The sequence below is a fragment of the Caretta caretta genome, chromosome 20 (assembly GCF_965140235.1).
Source record: "Caretta caretta isolate rCarCar2 chromosome 20, rCarCar1.hap1, whole genome shotgun sequence".
NCBI lineage: Eukaryota > Metazoa > Chordata > Testudines > Cheloniidae > Caretta > Caretta caretta.
In genome coordinates this window covers 1,343,722-1,361,825 of record NC_134225.1, presented here as the reverse complement: position 1 = coordinate 1,361,825, position 18,104 = coordinate 1,343,722, and the positions used below count along the sequence as shown (strand labels likewise).

The following is an 18,104-nucleotide window of genomic DNA, read 5'->3' as shown; positions in this document are numbered from 1 at the left end:
CCCCACCCCATACATACCCTCCTCCCCCCCGCCAGCCCAGCCCCCTGTCCTCCCATAGCCATATCCTCCCCGTCCCCCTCCCCTCACCCCATAGCCATACTCCCCCGACCAGCCCCACCCCATACATACCCTCCTTCCCCCCGCCAGCCCAGCCCCCTGTCCTCCCATAGCCATATCCTCCCCCTCCCCTCACCCCATAGCCATACTCCCCCGACCAGCCCCACCCCATACATACCCTCCTCTCCCCTGCCAGCCCAGCTCCCTGTCCTCCCTCCCCACCCCATAGCCATACCCCCCGACCAGCCCCACCCCATACATACCCTCCTTCCCCCCGCCAGCCCAGCCCCCTGTCCTCCCATAGCCATACCCTCCCCCTGTCCCCCTCCCCTCACCCCATAGCCATACCCCCCCGACCAGCCCCACCCCATACATACCCTCCTCCCCCCCGCCAGCCCAGCCCCCTGTCCTCCCATAGCCATATCCTCCCCGTCCCCCTCCCCTCACCCCATAGCCATACTCCCCCGACCAGCCCCACCCCATACATACCCTCCTCTCCCCTGCCAGCCCAGCTCCCTGTCCTCCCTCCCCACCCCATAGCCATACCCCCCGACCAGCCCCACCCCATACATACCCTCCTTCCCCCCGCCAGCCCAGCCCCCTGTCCTCCCATAGCCATACCCTCCCCCTGTCCCCCTCCCCTCACCCCATAGCCATACCCCCCCGACCAGCCCCACCCCATACATACCCTCCTTCCCCCCGCCAGCCCAGCCCCCTGTCCTCCCATAGCCATATCCTCCCCCTCCCCTCACCCCATAGCCATACTCCCCCGACCAGCCCCACCCCATACATACCCTCCTCCCCCCCGCCAGCCCAGCCCCCGTCCTCCCATAGCCATATCCTCCCCCTCCCCTCACCCCATAGCCATACTCCCCCGACCAGCCCCACCCCATACATACCCTCCTCTCCCCTGCCAGCCCAGCTCCCTGTCCTCCCTCCCCACCCCATAGCCATACCCCCCGACCAGCCCCACCCCATACATACCCTCCTCCCCCCCGCCAGCCCAGCCCAGCCCCCTGTCCTCCCTCCTGCCATAGCCATACCCCCTGCCCCCCTCCCCCTCCGCCTGTTGCCCTCCCTCCAAGGGGCTGGCTCCGGCTCCCTGACTGATGGGTCTCTCCTCCAATGGCCGTGGGGGGCCTCCTGCTTCCCGTGTCGGGATTGGCGGCGGCTGGGCCAATGGCGCGGCGGGAGCGGGCGCTGGGCCGTTCTGGGCGCGGGCGAGGTAAGATGGCGGCGGCGCTTCCTTGTTGGGGGGACGGCGCGGGCACCCCCCGCAGGCAAAATGGCGGCGCCGTGGGGGTGGGGTTATCCGGTGAGGGGGCGGGGGGAACAGCCTGGGGGTCAGCCCGTGGGGGGGGGCGAGGAGAGCTGGGGGTCAGCCCGTGTGGTCGGGGCTCAGCTCGGGGGGTCAGCCCGTGGGGGGGGGGCGAGGAGAGCCTGGGGGTCAGCCCGCGGGAGTCAGCCCGCGGGGGGGAGGGGAGCGCCTAGGGGTCAGCCCGCGGGGGGGCGGGGGTCAGCCCGCGGGAGTCAGCCCGCGGGGGGGCGGGGGTCAGCCCGTGGGGGTCAGCCCGCGGGGAGGGGCGAGGAGAGCCTGGGGGTCAGCCCGTGGGGGGAGGGGATCAGCCCGCTGGGGGCGTCACCCGGCGGGGGTCAGCCTCGGGGTCAGCCCGTGGGGGGCGGGGGGAGCCTCAGGCTGGGGTCTCCCTCCCCCAGTGGGTGTTTTGCAGTCCTCTCCCCATAGCCCTCCCCTCGTGGGGTGGGAAGCTCTCGGGGGCAGGGGCCAGCGCCAAGCCCCTGGCTCTGAGTGGGGCCCTGAGCCCACAGCAGAGTATGGGGAGGGGGGCTGGTTCTCTGGGGCAGGGGTTGGGAGAGCCCCCTAGAGGGGGGGTGGCTGGAGAACCGACCTTCTTCCACGTGTTTCCCCCACCCGTAAGAGGAGGCCCTTAGTCATGCACAAAACGCCCCTGCACCCAAATGGCAAAGGGTTTGCGTTGGGTCCCGCCGGCTTCCCCGTCCTCAACGGGCATGCAGGGGAAGTGAGCTGCAAAGTGACCCGGGATGCCATGAAGCTCAAACCTCCCAATAAAGAGCAAATTAAACCAAGGCTGTGGGAAGAATTCCCTCATGCCGCTCTCTCTTGTGCTGCTGGGCTGTCTCGTTTTGTGCCATGACACCCTCTGCAGAGTACAGGGGCTTCTACTGAAACACTGACAAATAATTTGGTCCTATTTCCCTTTGGTGATGGTAGCAGGGGCTAGTCAGTTCTACTAGCGTCTGGAGGTTGCTCCAGCTCTAACAATTAGCTGTGTGTATCTGTTGCAAGTTTTGGTATGAACAGAATTCGGATCCATGTCTTGCCGTCAAGTCGGGGGCGTCTTACCCCTGTGCCAAGGCCCCAGGAACCCTTATCATGTGCCTTCGCTCACCGTCAGTGTTCCCAGCCTCGGCTGGAAGGGCAAGAGTTCTGCATTAAGCACATCCTTGAAGACAGGAATGCTCCTTTCAAACAATGCAGCTACGTCTCCACTAAGAATGGGAAGAGGTGTCCAAATGCTGCTCCCAAAGCTGAGAAGAAGGATGGGTAGGTACCCGCCACATCATGTTACCTCTATCTCAAGCTAGTAGAATTAAAGTGACCTGGGGGGAGTATCTTGTCATGTGAAGGATCTGTCCAGTGGCTAAGGCACAGTGCTAGGAGCTCTGAGTTTTATTCCTAGTTAGACTGCTTTCTCACTGTGTGACCTTGAGGAAGTCACTTTGCCTTTCTGAGTCTCCCTTTAGCTGTCTGCAAAGTGAGAACAGTAATCTGTCTGGCAGAGGGATTAAGAGTTAATTGATGCTTATCAAGTGATTTGAGATCCTTGGGTGAAAGGTGCTGGAGAACTTGTAGTGTTTATTGATGTGTTTGTTTCCTGGTGCTGGCGTCACTGCAACAAAACTTTCTCTTCAGTGGGCATAGCACCAGCGCTGAACTATCTACACCCTCACAGAGATTTGTGTTCCCGGATCTTGGAGTGGGTCCTTGGGAGATAAAGATGATCAGTCCTATGCATGTGGGCCTCTCTGCATGGACATTAAAAATCCTGTGTCAGTTTTTTGAAAGAGTGAGGGCTTGCCCCCATATCCTTCTCCCAAAAATCCCTTCCCTCACGTCACTGCTGGGCCACGTGGCTGCCACCTCTATGCCAGAGGTAACTGCATTTCAGTGGTTGTGCATGTGATTTGTAAATCACATGGGGTCCTTTGGTAGTATAGGAACTATACAAATGATGGTCAGAGTTGCTTGAATTTATCATTGGTGTCAGAGGAGTGGAGTGAAGACTCCTCCTTTTCCAAGGCAAGTGTCACTGAACACGTCTCACTCTATTTGCCTTGCTGGTTGGAAGCTATGAATTCCCTGAGCCATACAGCATTTTGTTTTGTCCCCTCAGTGTGTCGTTCTGTGCTGAACATGCCCGCAGGAACGCGCTGGCACATCAAGCCCAGATGAAGAAATCCAACCCCGGACCCATGGGTGAGACTCTTCTTTGCCAGCTGAGCTCTTATGCAAAGATGGAGCTGGGCTCCCAGACTGCAGAGAGCAGCCGCAGTGAAGCTAGTCGAATTCTAGGTGAGAGCTTTGAATGAAATGCACAAGAAAAAATAATTTTGGGGAAGCCTCCTTCTCTGGAGCTAAAATACGAGAGGAACCAGCAATAAAGTCACGCAATTTAATCCTGGAAAGGGAACAATCCCAAGGAATCTGTGGTAAAAACATGATATCCTACAAGAGAGAGACTTTGCTTAGTGATCTGATCACTGGACCTGGATCCATGATCTCCTGTGTGGCCAAAGTTAAGTCGCTTCACCTTTCTGAACTTAGGTTTTCCCCTCCTGTAAAACATGGGGCAATACATCAGAGTGAAGTAGTGAAATTTAATTAATAAACATCTGTTGAAGTGCTCCTCCTATTATCCTATGAGATGAATCCCCTTACTTCTCCAGCTTGCAGGTTCTGTGCCCTAGTACAGTGGTTCTCAACCTTTCCAGAGTACTGTATCCCTTGCAGGAGTCTGATTTGTCTTGCGTACCCCCGGGTTTCACCTCACTTAAAAATGAGTTGCTTACAAACTCAGACAAAAGCCCTGGCTGGGATGATTTAGTTGGGGATTGGTCCTGCTTTGAGCAGGGGGTTGGACTAGATGACCTCCTGAGGTCCCTTCCAACCCCGATATTCTATGACATTAAAATACAAAAAGTGTCACACTGTTACTGAACAATTGCTTATGTTCTAATTTTTACCATACAAAATAAAATGTTTATAAAATAAATCAATTGGAATATAAATATTGTGCTTACATTTCAGTGTATGGTATACAGAGCAGTATAAACAAGTCATTGGCTGTATGAAATTGTAGTTTGTACTGACTTCCTTAGTGCTTTTTATGTAGCCTGTTGTAAAACTAGGCAAATATCTAGATGAGTTGATGTACCCCCTGGAAGACCTCTGCATACCCCTGGTTGAGAACCACTTCCCTAGTAAATGGACACAACCTAGCTACAGGCGGTGCAGCTTCTGTCCTGCGGGATCAGCTCAGCAAGGAGCAAGCCGGCAATTTTCAGGTTTCTTGGTAGGGGAGATAAGAATTCCATTCATCCGATGAAGTGAGCTATAGCTCACGAAAGCTTATGCTCAAATAAATTGGTTAGTCTCTAAGGTGCCGCAAGTCCTCCTTTTCTTTTTGCGAATACAGACTAACACGGCTGTTACTCTGAAACCATGAGAACTGTGTATTTTGACAGCCCAGATCTAATTGGTGACTTTCCTGTTCAAACCCTGGAGCTTACCTATGCTTTTTGGGGGTTGGGACATCTGTGATGTGACCTGTTTGTCTCTTGAAGAGCTTGGTTGTCTCCCCTCCTGCTGCCGGACTCCTGGCAGGTTCTTGGCTGTGCTGTGCTTGAGTGACAGCAGCCTGGAAGTGGGGCTGAGTGGCCTGCCTCTGTAATGGGCTTCTTTCCTTTCAGACGAGGACAGCTGGAGCGATGGAGAACAAGAACCGGTGACAGTGGATCAGACGTGGCGAGGGGACCCTGATAGTGAAGCTGAAAGCATCGACAGTGATCAGGAGGACCCTCTGAAGTAAGACATGTTGTGAATGCCTGTCAGTTGTGTAGAATGGGGAGCTTGCTGCCGCAGGATAGTAAGAATAATTTAGATCCTTGTTAAAAGACAATTCTAGGAAAAGAAACAGCATCTTCAGTAATGCTACAGCTAAAAATTGCAAATGTTGTTTCTCGTGAGTTACACCACATGCTGATCTCCAGATAGGGTCAGGAAGAAATTCTTCCTCTGAGGTATGGATGAAAAGAAGCTGTTGCCTTTTTTTTGTGTGAAGTATCTGCTGTTAGCCCTCATCGAAGAGTGAGTACTGGGTTAGATGGGCCATTATTGGTCTGTTCTAGTCTGGCCTCTTTTGAAATATGTGAAGCCAGTGTGATGTTCAGTATTGTGTAGGATGCAGAAGAAAATCCTGCATTGCTCCAGTGTGACCAGGTCAGTCTTGTATATCTCTAGAATGTAACCACCTCCACTCACTGCCTTTAGATTTGTATGCACTGGCTGGCTTGCAGGTCTCACTTATTGGTTAGATAGCTTCTCCCTGCCAGGTGTGCTGCTCTAGGCTACCTCTTATCTGGTGGTATCTCAAGGCGATTGGCGAACGTCCATAAAGCTCATGGCTTACTGTCCCTCACTTACTTGTGACCTATTGAATTTGGGTTCTGTTAACAGACATGCTGGCGTGTACACAGCTGAGGAGGTGGCGCTGATCATGCGTGAGAAGCTGATCCGTTTGCAGTCATTGTACATAGACCAGTTCAAACGACTCCAGCACCTCCTGAAAGAGAAGAAGCGTCGATACTTGCACAGCCGTAAGGGGGAGCATGAAGCCTTAGGCAAGTACTGGTCTAGGAAGCCACAGCTTTGTATTCCTGTGGCCACAGGGCACAGTGCATGTATAAGCCACACACAGACCTTTATGTTTCTTAGGGGTGATTTCAGTTCTTCAATGTGCCTGAGGGTGATGGTATTTGTGTGTGGTTGGCCAAGTGTTTGAAGATTGGTCTCATGGTGAGTATGAAGGTTGCCCGATTTATTGCTCTTTAACATTTGCAGTGTTGTGAGGAAACAAGCCTGCAAAACCTGAATTCTGAGAGAAAAATTATTTTCTGTATGGGATTTCTTGTTTTCTTTTTTAATAAACAAAATGTTAGGGTGTGTAAGTCCTTGTCTGCACTAGAAAAGATTTGCTGGCATTGCTGTACCGGCAAACCCTCCTCGTGTACATGCAGCTTATATTATACCCATTTAGTAGGCAAAATAAGCTACGCCAGCCAAAGCTCTTGATGCTGATATAACTGTGTCTGCACTGAGGTTTTTGCTGGTATAGAAATGCCGTAAAAAATCATGCCCCAAACTGACATTGCTATACCGCAAAAGTTCCTCATGTAGACCTAGCCTCAGCCTGGGGGCTGAGGACTGGCAGAGGGGCCATGATCGGCACAGAGGGCTTTGACCAGTGCTGCAGCTTCCTCAGTCTGGCTTAGAAAACCTTTCCCTATGAATCGGCAGGAGCCTAGACGCTCAGATGCTCTGAGCACAGGGATGAAGAGGACGAAGCGACAGTTGAAGCTCTCTCCATTGGGCAGATAATGTGCTAAATGTATGAGATGCAGTTATTTCCCTGACCAGCTCCACTCTCTAGGCCCTCTGTCTGTCTCCATCCCTGCTTTTTACATTCCAGGCAGATGGCATGCTCTGTGGCGCACCCACCCCTAAGTCCATCCCATGGCCTTCACTTTCCCTGATGGATTTCTTCTTCCAGACTTTGTTTAACTTCACATGCGTACACGGTTATACTTGTAAAAACCATACATACAAAATGTAAACTGATAAAACTTATGTGCTTATCGTTTTCAAAAAGAAAATGGAGTGGGGAGAAGCAGGGGTGGCAGTGGGTCATCCCAAGGATGGCAGGAGAGGCACTTGCCTCTTGCCAATTTCCTGCGGTCTAGAAGATGATCTTTGGAGGCAGTTGTTTTTATAGTTCAGCTAGTGAAAGGTTGCGTCCTGTAGCTGGCTGTGCTGCAGAGCCACACGAAGAATGCCTTCACTATCCTCATCTCTGTGGGTAACGTATCCTGCAAAAATACAGGATGCGGCCCCTTCTCTGACAAAAATAATAGGCTATTCTGTGCAGCAGTGTTTTATAAAATATTTTATAAATCGGTAACTTGGTGAAAAAGTCCATGATGAACAGTCAGGTAAATGCAAAGTTATGAACATTCACGTCACAACATTTGCACATTAATAAACTTTTAAAATAGACCATGTAGTCAGCTTTGGAATAATCTGTAAGCCAAGTCAAATTGCAATTCTAATTGCAGGAATTCATATATTATAGTGCAAATACAGGTTTGACCCATCAAGAGTTTCAAAAAGGGAGGAGTCCTTTAAGAATGCTTACAGACTAACCAGTTTACTTAAAGATTCCTTCTTTGCCCCTTGGGGTAAGTGGGATGAGCTTGCTGGAGGCTGCACTGTGCTGTTCAGACCTTACCAAAAGGCTTAGTTCCTGCTCTAACTGCAGAGCTCAACACCACCAGAATGTGGAGCTGTTCAATACCTCTCTCAGCAAGGAGTCGGCAGTTGGAGGCCTTCCATAGCCAGCTAAATGGGCTGGCTCCCTGCATAGGAAATCCATCCCCAGTCTTGCTTAGTAGCGGACAGTGGAGTCCTCTGTAAACAGAGGAGTTTTGTTTAATCGGACTAGGGCGCTGCAGCAGTCTGGGCAGTGTTGTGTGATGCTGATTCCCTGTGGTCTGTGTCTCCAGGGAGCAGCCTTCTGACGGGCCCAGAGGGGCTTCTGGCCAAGGAGCGTGAGAACCTGAAGCAACTGAAGTGTCTCCGACGCTATCGGCAGCGTTACGGCGTGGAGGCCCTGCTGCACCGCCAGCTGAAGGAGCGTCGGATGCTGGCGACCGAGGGTGTGGCCCAGCAGGTACTTCATGCTGTAGACACAGGGAGGTCTGATCTCAGGCCTGTTGGAGTTCCAGACTCGCTTGGCTCCCAGGTCTCTTCTCCCTCCCCTCCTCATGGGGATCACTCCAGCAAGTTCTGTGTAGGTCCAGCCCTGCCAGAGTTTCCATTGTAAAGCCCTGTCTTTGGGGATATGTACATCAGCCATAAATACTCACCCCTGGCAGATGCATGGCATATGAAATCTCAGCCAGTGAATATGGAGTTCCGTTGGGCCTGCTTTTATTAAAGGGACAGGAGCAGTTATAGTGTAGGCCCAAAATGTAGATCTGGAGAATGTTTCCCTTTAAAGAAAGGGGGGTGGGCGAGAGGCTGATATGAGTAGGAATAGGTTTTCATCACTTGTCATTAAATGGAAGTTCTTTTTTTGTTGGAGCAGAGAGAGCTAAATATTCCTTGGGAGCCCAAATGTAGCCACCTTGTGTTGTGCAGGAGAAGCCAAATTGAAATTGACTGATGCAGTTGTTTCTGTGTGGGCGGGGGGAAGCTACCTAAATGTCTGAATGAAATTAGAGGATGGGACTGATTTTAAACTCCCCTAGGCAGGGGGTTCAGCCCTTCCATGATGACACCTCCCTCCCCCCGCCAGAAATAGCAAACTGGGAATGGCTGAGAATCCGTGTGCTAAGGCAAGAAAGTTCAGTATCTGCCCTGAAAATGTGGGCTGCCTCAGAAGCTGAACTCTCTGACAATAAAGTCACAAAAAGCGGACATCCCCATGGCGGACCGTCACTCTAATAGCTGAATGTGAGAGTCCTGCCAAGTGGCAAGTCTCTCTCCAGTCAGCAGGTGGGCAGTCCTGTGTGGCTCTGATCCCTTCTCTTGGGCTCCTCTACAGGCACACACCACTCGTTCCAGCCAGCGGTGCTTGGCCTTTGTTGATGACGTTCGATGCTCCAGTCAGTCTCTCCCCATGACCAGACACTGCCTCACTCGTATCCTTCTGTCCTCCCGTCTGTAGTGAGCTGCACATGTGACTCCGCTCCTGCAGCGTGAGGTGTACTGGGGTGACAGCTGTTTTGATCCTCGTTTCTGTTGGCCCTGAATCAAGGCCATCGGTTTGCTGTAGCTGTTGGTTTCAAGCAGGAGCCCAGAGGAATGCCTTCCCGTGGTCTGTTGGCTGTTCCAGAGTCTCAGAAGGGAACAGCCAATTCAGTTGGAAGCAACAAGCGAACCATGGAAGCTTACAGGACAGCCACAGGCTAATTTCCAGCTGTGTTAAACTAAGATAGAAGTAAATTGTTCTTTAACTCATAATGTAATCCTTGAAGAATCCTGGCTGTGGATGCTGATAAACATCTAGAACGAGGAAGTATTGGGTGGAGCCTTTTGTGAGTTAAGAATAAATCTTAGCTCCCCTGGGAATTGTCATGGGTCCCTAGATCTGCCTTGTCTTACTTGGATTCCCCGTGGGGGGGTGCTATTCATTTAGTGCACATCCACACTGAACAGTGAGTCTCATACTGTCTCTGTGGCATGTTTGTCAGTGACTTCAGAGCGAGTCTGCTTGGCTTACAGATAAAACAGTGGGCCAGCCCTGCAGGTTCCCACTGGGTTCTTTCCAGCTTCTAGATCCCCGCAGTAACAAGCCACATTCTGCCCCTGGTTACACCTGTGCAGCCCCCATTGGCTGTAGGAGCTTACACTGAGGTAACTAGAGGTGGAATTCGGTGCTGCATTCAGAGCTTAGTTTTAGCAGTTGTTGCTGATGTGAGTCAGAGTAAACTCCAGCTCCCTCTCCCAGAGTCATGTTGGCTGAGTGGGGCTGGCAGCAGAGGAAATTATGAACTTTGTTTTGTTACTAAAGTCAGCAGATCTGAGTCTGGTTACACAAAGGGAACAGGTGTGTGTGGCAGGAAATGGCCATTGTTTCTCCAGGATAAATGCTCTTAAAATGGCTTAACCCAGGAGACATTTGCAGCTGGCTAGCTTAGAGCGGTGCAGGCAATGAAAGGACTGTATAAAAAATGTCTTCTCTTATGTCTGATTCGTGTCTGCTATTTACTGACACAAACAAGGTTTTACTTTGGTCAGCCCTGCTGAGCTGATAGAGTTATAGGAGAACCATGTGTAATCTGTTCTGCTTTGTGCATTGTTGATAGACTCTTTGGCTCTGTTTGGTTTTCAGGAAACTAGATTGTTGGTAATGATGCGTGAAACAGACAGAACCCATCTGGATTCTCCTGTTCCAAGTGGGGTTGGTGAGTTTGATAAATCATGTTTTGATCTGTAAACTAAGCACTTGATCTGGAGTCACTAAGAGAGATTAAAATCCGGAGCCCCACCCTGCTGTTTATACAGAGCCTCTTTTCAGATGGCATCTGCCCTTGAGCATCTGATAAACCTAGGCTCCTCTGGTGTAGGCTTAGTACTGGTTCCTTTAGTTTGAATTACTAGCTTCTTTAAGTCTGACTGGGAATCCTGTCTGCGTATTAAGAGATTCCTCGGTGTGCGTGTGTGGAGGATTTAAGAGGAAATGGTCATCTTGAAATCTGATCAACTTAAAAAAATGAGCTAAAAGCTCTTTCAGGTCCTTCATCTGTGTTGGAGTTCCCTGCCAGTTTGTGGTTTTACAATCACTGTGTTTTCAGTGTTTTTCTCTCCTTTGATGCCTTGCATAAAAAGGGAAACTGTGAAAGTAACTATGCACAAAGACTTAGTAACGAGTTATTTTTGCGTGCCTTGACTTTGTGGGTGAGTCTGACTTGAGACACCTTAAACAAGCCCAATTTGTCCAAGAGTGCTGAGTGCCCAGTCTCTGAAAATCCATTTAAAGTGCTTCAAGTTAAGTACCCAAGTCACTAGTCATTTGGGTTGGAGTGCTGTCATTCACAAAGTGAACAAACTGGGGGAGAAATTGCTCTAATTTTTCATTTACACAGAACTTCCGAGATTACTGTAACAGTAAAAGGCCACAGGTTACCGATGGGGTGTGATTTTACATTTGGCAGGGTTCCTTTAAGTGGTCTTCAAACAGGAAGTCAGTTTGTCATATTCAGCAGGGGATTGTTCTTGTTCTAGTTTTGATAGTGAGCGAGTGGCAGTCCCCAGCTACTGTCTGCTGCTGGACAGCCTTAGAATTAGGATGCCATTGGAGCTATGGTCTGTTTGTGATTAAAGGCAGGAAATCCCATTTATGCTATTGGCAGGAATAGTTTTTCCTCTAGGCACTTTTAGGGACGGAAGGGATGAAAATCCGGAACTAAATTCCTAGGTTTGGAAAAAGCTGTGTGCACACTGATATAAATACGGAGCTCCCTGCTGCATGGTAGATGTGAAGGTTTGTGCAGATACTTATGATTTATTTGCAGTGGCCCATTACATTGCATTCGTAATGCTGCCCATCTGAGGGTCTGGGTGGGAGTGCTTTACAAGCATTCAGCTAAGCCTCGTAACCCCCTCTTCCTCCTACCAAGGTGTCAGTATTATCCCCATTTTACAACTGGGGCACACGCAATTGACCAAGGTCACTGAGCAACTGGGGACTAGATCCCTGGTCTCTTGAGTCTATGCTTCGGCCTCTGCTTTGTGTCCCAGGACAAGACACCTTTCGGTAGCTGGTTTCTCTGCCAGGCTCTCTACATTCCCCTTGACTGCATCTTCCCAGATATTTGTCAGGACGCCAATCAGACATTGTTTAAGCTGTGCCAAGGGTCGGAGGAAGTGTCCTGCGACAAGCCGGTTCCTGTAAGCCTCTCTGAGTGTCCCTGCTGCCCGCTTCATCTCCAGCTACCACCCCAGATGTACGTACCTGAGCAGGTGCTGTCCGTTCCCGAGGAGCTGGATGCTGCCCCCATGGATCTGTACTTGAGCACTGCTGAGCTCCAGCCCACCGAGAGCTTACCCCTGGAGTTCAGCAACGTAAGTTGGAGCAGCCACTTGATGCGCAGTAGTGCGGTGTGCAGGCATGGTGTCCTCCAGTGAACGGAGGAAGAGCATTGCTGTCATCATTACGCAGGCTAAAGCCATGTTAAAATATTATGTGGGGGAGGGGTGGAGATATAAAGCAACAGATCCCAATGCCTTTACAAACCACACAACCAGGTATCACTGAGAAGCAGCCATCCCTAGGGTAGAGAGCCCGCAGTGCTCTGCGTGACATTGGGGTGTACGGGTAGCTAAGGCAGACCCCCTACCCTTAGGAAAAGAGCTCTGGGATCTTTAACCTCCACACACAACAAGCAGGAGCTCTGGTTTTGAGGGACTCAGAATACAGTGCCTAGGTGTCATGGCACCTGTGGTGGTACAGGTTTGCCTGCTCATCTGAGCTGTTTTCAGAGTAACAGCCATGTTAGTCTGTATTCGCAAAAAGAAAAGGAGGACTTGTGGCACCGTAGAGACTAACCAATTTATTTGAGCATGAGCTTTCGTGAGCTACAGCTCACTTCATCGGATGCATACCGTGGAAACTGCAGCAGACTTTATATACACAGAGACCGGTTATACTGAAACTGGATAAGGTTCAGAAAAGGGCAACAAAAGTGATGAGAGGTATGGAACGGCTTCCGTATGAGGAAAGACTGGGACTTTTCAGCTTGGAAAAGAGACGACTAGGGGGATGTGATAGCGGTCTATAAAACCATGACACGTGTGGAGAAAGTAAATAAGGAAGTGTTATTTACTCCTCCTCATAACACAAGAACGAGAGGTCACCAAATGAAATTAACAGGCAGCAGGTTTAAAACAAACCAGAGGAAGTATTTTTTCACACAACACACAGTCAGCCTGTGGAACTCTTTGCCAGAGGATGTTGTGAAGGCAAAACTGTAACAGGGTTCAGAAAAGAACGAGATAAGTTCATGGAGGCTAGGTCCATCAATGGCTATTAGCCAGGCTGGGCAGGGATGGTGTCCCTAGCCTCCGTTTGCCAGAAGCTGGGAATGGGCGACGGGATGGATCACTTGATTCCCTGTTCTGTTCTGTTCGTTCCCTCGGGGACCGTCGGCAGACAGGATACTGGACTAGATGGATCTTGGGTCTGACCCAGTATGGCCGTTCTTACGTTATAAGCAGGCACAGTGGGGTGAGCTGAGTCCAGAGTTTAAGCATCTTCTGCCACTTGCCTAGGGTGACCAGATAGCAAGTATGAAAAATTGGGCCTGGAGGGGTGCCCTTGGTGCCTGTATAAGACAAAGCCCCCAGTATCAGGACGGTCACGATACTGTTGGGACATCTGGTCACCCTGCACTTGCCCTTCGCCAGTACCTCAATCAATTCCGTGTTTTTGTTTCTAGTCATTGAAGAAAGAACCATCTCGTATGAGGTGTGAGAATTCAGAGGGTTTGGGAAATGTTTGTTTTGGTGGGGTTTTAACCTGATTGCTCCTTTGCAACTGCTAGTCTATTTAAATCCATATTTAGGGGCTTTTTTTAAAAGCGGCTTTTTGCATCTATCCCATAAAGGATGCACAAGGGTTTTAATCCCTGGATTACTGGGATGTCCTGCATGCGGGTTAAGCCTCCATGTTGAAAAATCCTAATGAAATGTATTTAAACAAAGCCATTGCAGGTGCTCTGAACTATCTTCTGAAGGAGACATTTCTTGCTTTATAAATTAGATATTACCAAACTCTCCACACACTTCATCCCAAAACAGACCTTTGGTACCAACTTAAAAATAGCCGGACAGGAATGCTGAGAGAGCCTCCTTTAGCCGTAGGGGCCCTAGAAGCCATGGTATTAATATAGGAGACCATGTGGCCCCAGTCCAGTGACTCGAAAGCCCTTGAGCGCTGAAGCTGCTTGTTAGGAACCTAGATCAGCTGTGGCTGCCATAAAGGCATGAGCTGACGCCCATTAAAGTCAATGAAGCCTTTCCATTGACTGCCGTGGGCATTGGGTCAGGGCCTCCGTTTTCTTTGCCCTGGGGTTTGAATGTTCACATGGCAGAAATGGCATGCTGCTGTGTGTAAGAACAGTCTTTGGGGGAAGAATTTTGTCAGGCCAGAAACGTGTTGGAGCTGGAGCTGTTCTCTTGGCCTGTGCAGGACATTAATGGCTGTTCAGACAGGAATTCAGGAGCCTTATCTCTGCTTCTGGCCGTACTCTAAGCTGGGCCTGGCTGTTGGCTGGAAAAAAGTGGCCTGCTTTGGAACAGCCCTAGTAGCATGTGTGATTCTCCATGCTATTGAGATAAGCATGGGTCTGCCTTGCTAGAAGCACACAAGTGATCAGAGTCCTAGGGCCTCTCATCCTGGGATTCATTCGGTTAGAGGGATCCCGGAGGGAACCTTTCCACGGACCTTCTTGAGAGGACTCAGAGTTTTGTCAGCATCCAGATATCCAGAGCCTCTGCATTTTATCTAGTGTAACGCGCTCCTCTGCAGTCACCAACATTCCACCCTCCAAAGCCAAAACAAATACCCTCCCCTAACAATAGCCTCCGACCAGTCCTGGCCTCCCGTGTCAACATTATCATCAGGAGGCACAGCGGCAATGTATTTGTGAGCATGGCAGAGTGGAGGAATAAAGCAGAGGAGTGGGTAGATAGTTTGTCCGGGTCCCCAGAGAGGGCTCTGCTGGAGTGTGATCATTTGTGTGGAGCCTGTGAGGCTCCTGAGAGATTGAAATTAGATCCTCACCCAGACCTATTGCCCCCACCCCTTAGTTGGGTAGTTGTCCCTTCTTGGTCATCCCGTTCGTGGGACAATGGTAGGTCGTGCAGGGCTACAGATCTCTGCGTCCTCAGACTTGGCTTCAGTGGAAGTCCATCCCAGATTGTAATGCTGCTCGGGAGAGGCAGATTTCTTTAGTGGCTCAGAGTGCTGTACCCAGAATTCCAAATCCTTGGTTATCAAAGAAGGGAAGCCCCAGACAGGCCGGTTTTTCTTCGCGCTGGCATGGTTTGGAGGAAGAGAGAAACTAATCTGACAGCAAGTCTAGAATTCCTGGTACCCCAGTGCCTGCTGCTGACTTCCTCCCTCGTGCTGAGAACAGGGCTGAACCATGTTGGCATGGGGGGGAAGCTTGCCCTGCCGCTGTCTTTGCCTGCCCTGGGGTCAGAGGATTTGGTCTTCAAGGCCAACAGTCACCACCTTCCACCCTTAAAGGCCTCTAATAACATGGCCAAGTAGGGAGGAAGATCCTGAGGAGCTGGAATAGGATTGTCCCTGCTTCCCCTGCCCTCCATGTGAAGCTGTGTTTTCTAGCAGCCTGGTGGACTTAGGACCTACGCCAGATGGTAGCAGGGACTGCCTGGGCTCTGCCCCCTTTGGAGTCTCCCAGGACTTTCAGACTTGGTGAGCCCCTGCAGCAGAGCTCTGGGTGCCCAGCACTTCTAAACTCAGGCCCATGGTCTTTGCCCTTTGATGTAAGTGGGTAATGTGGAGAAGGGGCCCAAATCTCACCTCTGTAGTCCACTCAGCCCCTTGAAGCCTGCTGGCGGGTGTTTTCTCTTGCAGGACTTAGATGTGGTGGGAGATAGCATGCAGTGTCCCCCTTCCCCTCTGCTCTTTGACTCCTCCGGGGCCCTGGAAGATCAGGCGATCAAAGATATTGCTGAGGCTGCTGTAGACATACTGGCCCGTGAAGAACCTCCTCAGCCAGGCATCCCGACCCAGGCCACCCAGCTGGACAGAGGGAGCTCTTCTGGCCAAGCCACCTTGCCAACTATGGAGTCTCATGCAGAGCCACCTGCCCAGGTAGAGCCGGGGATGTGCCTGGGGCTTCCAGCCATGAAGCAGTAGCAGGAAAGCTCCCAATCTGGGCAGTATTTCCCCTCCAGAACTCTGTAAGGAGTTGGACGAAGGGGGAGTTGCTCCCTTTTTACGAGCTACCAGGTCAGCTCTGTATTGGCGAAAGCTCCATGCGGCTGCTCTCCCGTGGAAAGCCAGCCGTGGCCCCACTCTGCCCAGCCATATCACGCCCTGGTGTGGATGATCGCATGTTTCCGGGCATTAGCTGATTGCCTGCAAGGGTCAGGAAGGAACCTTTCCCCTATATGCCTCACTACACAGCTGAGCTGGTGCACTATTTGTGTGTGTGTGTGGAGTGGGGGCAGACAGGTTACATCTCTGTCTGAGGTATTGAGGTGTGGTCTGCACTGAAGGCCGGGTACCCGGCCAGTGGCCTGAGCTGTTGCAGAAAGTCCTGTCTCTCCGGTGTGATTCCAAAGGAACGTTTACTCCATCGCTGTCTCTCTCGTTACTACCTTGCTCCTCCCAGGCATCGAACACCCTCTCCCTCGCTGGTGTGGCTCAGCCAGGAGATTGCTATGAGGTTGGCCTTTTCTCTGGAGGTGGCCGCTGGGAGCCCTTTTCCCTTCCCTCCGATTGCTGGGGAGGGCTGGATGCTGCTGCTTCCACAGCTGAAAGGGGTCTCTGGAAAGCAGCGACCTTCCCCTTCTTCCAGGAGCTGAGCAAGCTGCTCCTAGCTCTTACCAGCCTGGGGCACTAGGGCCTAAGCTTGGGATTCAAGCTGGCAGGTCTGAAATGCCCCAGCAGCAGGCCCTGAATCAAGGCCATCGGTTTGCTGTAGCCGTTGGTTTCAAGCAGGCGCCCAGAGGAATGCCTTCCCATGGTCTGCTGGCTGTTCCAGAGCCTCTTGCGGGGATCGGCCAATTCAGTTGGAAGTAACAGTCTGCAAATGGAGGTCTCCACCAGGAGGGGGGAGGGCTGGACTGGAATCGCTCTGGAGCTCCCACCCTACTCTGGCCAGCAGCTGTCCTGGCTGCAGCGCCTTGTGGCTTCTGTGCTGAATGCTACTCGTGTGCATATGCGTGAAATCCTTCCGCTTGGAACTGCGAGCCAGGACCTAACTCGGTCAGGTGCTGGGCTTGTGACTGTGGATTTTCTGTCTTTAACAGAGTCGCCTGCAGACTGGGGTGGGCGGGCCTGGACCAGAGGAAGACAGGAAGCTGGCAGAAGCTGCAGCCTCCACCCGGTCACATGGAACACTGGCAGCAGCCAATGGGAATCCGGAACCAGCCTCCATCAGCTGATAAGATCTCGGATTGGAATCCTTTTTCTTGATGAAAGTCTTGTCCGCCCTGAAAGGGACCTGAGCATGAAATACATGTGGTTGGCGGAGTATGGTAACCCAACACTTCACCTTTCCACCCGAGAATTGCGGCCAAATGAGTGAAACCAGGGAATGGTGAAATGTCTGGCCAGAAGCTCATGTGACAGGTTCCAGTTGGTTGCTTTCCTGCCAGTCCCTCCCGCTCTTTCAGTTCTGGTTCCTTTTGGTGAAGCCTGCCAAAAGCACAGCTGGCTAGTGAGACTGTGTGTCATTCCCAGTCAGGGTAGAAGAGACGTAGAAAGGGTAGGCGGCTCGTGGGACGCACGCTCAGTTAGTGAAGTTGTGATGTATCCATGGAGAGGGGTAAATGAGCCAAACTGAAAGAGTTTTCCCAGGTGGGGACTGAACATTCTGTAGTCAGCCTGTCAGGGATGCATGCGCTAGGCAGAGGCTTGGCTTGTTCAGACTGTAGCACCGTGTACTAAAGCAAGATTCTGTCCTAACTGTACCCAGTTCATTCTAGTGTGCAACGGCTGTCATTCCTCTGGCATTGTACGCCTGAAATTTGACTCCTCGCTCTAGCTTTAACTGATGGATGAGCCCGTAGGGTGCTAATCGTGTGTAAAATAACAGTATATAAATGTGCTGTACAAAGTTTCCAATTTGTAATCAGAACAGGGAAATTTCCATCCCCCCCCCCCAACAAAAAACAGACAATAAAGAAATCAGAAGAAAATGACTGTCCATGTTCTGGGGGGTTGTCGCCTCCTGCCTCTGCTGCCACAAAGTGCAGCGAGATTCTCCTGTGAAAGGAGAAAGGTAAAATGGCTTGTAACGCTGTCTGGAATTAGGGGCTTCATTTAAATTCGGGTGGCGAGTGTTGAAGAAAAAGGGAAACTCCCCCATTCTCTGGGGCTGCATACGTAAAGCAGAGCATGAGCGCTAAGAGCAGATGTTCCTGCGGACCTGGGATACTGGCGCTAGTCTGGGAGAAGTTTCATTGTTCG

The 18,104-nt window shown here is 51.2% G+C and overlaps 1 protein-coding gene and 2 non-coding genes across 5 annotated transcripts; all 3 read left to right on the top strand.

Annotated features, from left to right (window-relative positions):
- The first annotated feature begins 1,174 nt into the window (after positions 1–1,174).
- KANSL2 (KAT8 regulatory NSL complex subunit 2) lies at positions 1,175–17,833 on the top strand. Of its 3 annotated transcripts, none has more exons than XM_048831552.2 (10): positions 1,175–1,282; positions 2,384–2,641; positions 3,492–3,670; positions 5,068–5,182; positions 5,834–5,997; positions 7,936–8,102; positions 8,979–9,075; positions 11,748–12,001; positions 15,540–15,779; positions 16,943–17,833. In XM_048831552.2, the coding sequence occupies exons 2-10, from the start codon at positions 2,391–2,393 to the stop codon at positions 17,075–17,077; spliced, it is 1,602 nt and encodes a 533-aa protein (XP_048687509.2). In that variant the 5' UTR covers positions 1,175–1,282; positions 2,384–2,390; the 3' UTR covers positions 17,078–17,833. The 3 variants fall into 3 exon arrangements, with proteins under 3 accessions (XP_048687509.2, XP_048687512.2, XP_048687510.2); XM_048831553.2 differs by lacking the exon at positions 1,175–1,282 and adding an exon at positions 1,294–1,372; XM_048831555.2 differs by lacking the exon at positions 15,540–15,779.
- On the top strand, positions 9,176–9,311 carry LOC125627862 (small nucleolar RNA SNORA2/SNORA34 family). The gene has a single exon (XR_007354106.1). It is a non-coding gene; the product is annotated as a small nucleolar RNA SNORA2/SNORA34 family (small nucleolar RNA).
- LOC125627863 (small nucleolar RNA SNORA2/SNORA34 family) lies at positions 16,581–16,717 on the top strand. The gene has a single exon (XR_007354107.1). It is a non-coding gene; the product is annotated as a small nucleolar RNA SNORA2/SNORA34 family (small nucleolar RNA).
- Positions 17,834–18,104: the final 271 nt, after the last annotated feature.

What these genes read in the sequence shown, in the direction of transcription:
- KANSL2 (XM_048831552.2), top strand. Translation starts at nt 2,391, where the DNA reads ATGAACAGAATTCGGATCCATGTCTTGCCGTCAAGTCGGGGGCGTCTT. An exon ending in TGAAGCTAGTCGAATTCTAG is followed by an intron (nt 3,671 to 5,067) that starts GTGAGAGCTTTG and finishes CTTTCCTTTCAG; the next exon opens with ACGAGGACAGCTGGAGCGAT. An exon ending in CCGAGGGTGTGGCCCAGCAG is followed by an intron (nt 8,103 to 8,978) that starts GTACTTCATGCT and finishes GCTCCTCTACAG; the next exon opens with GCACACACCACTCGTTCCAG.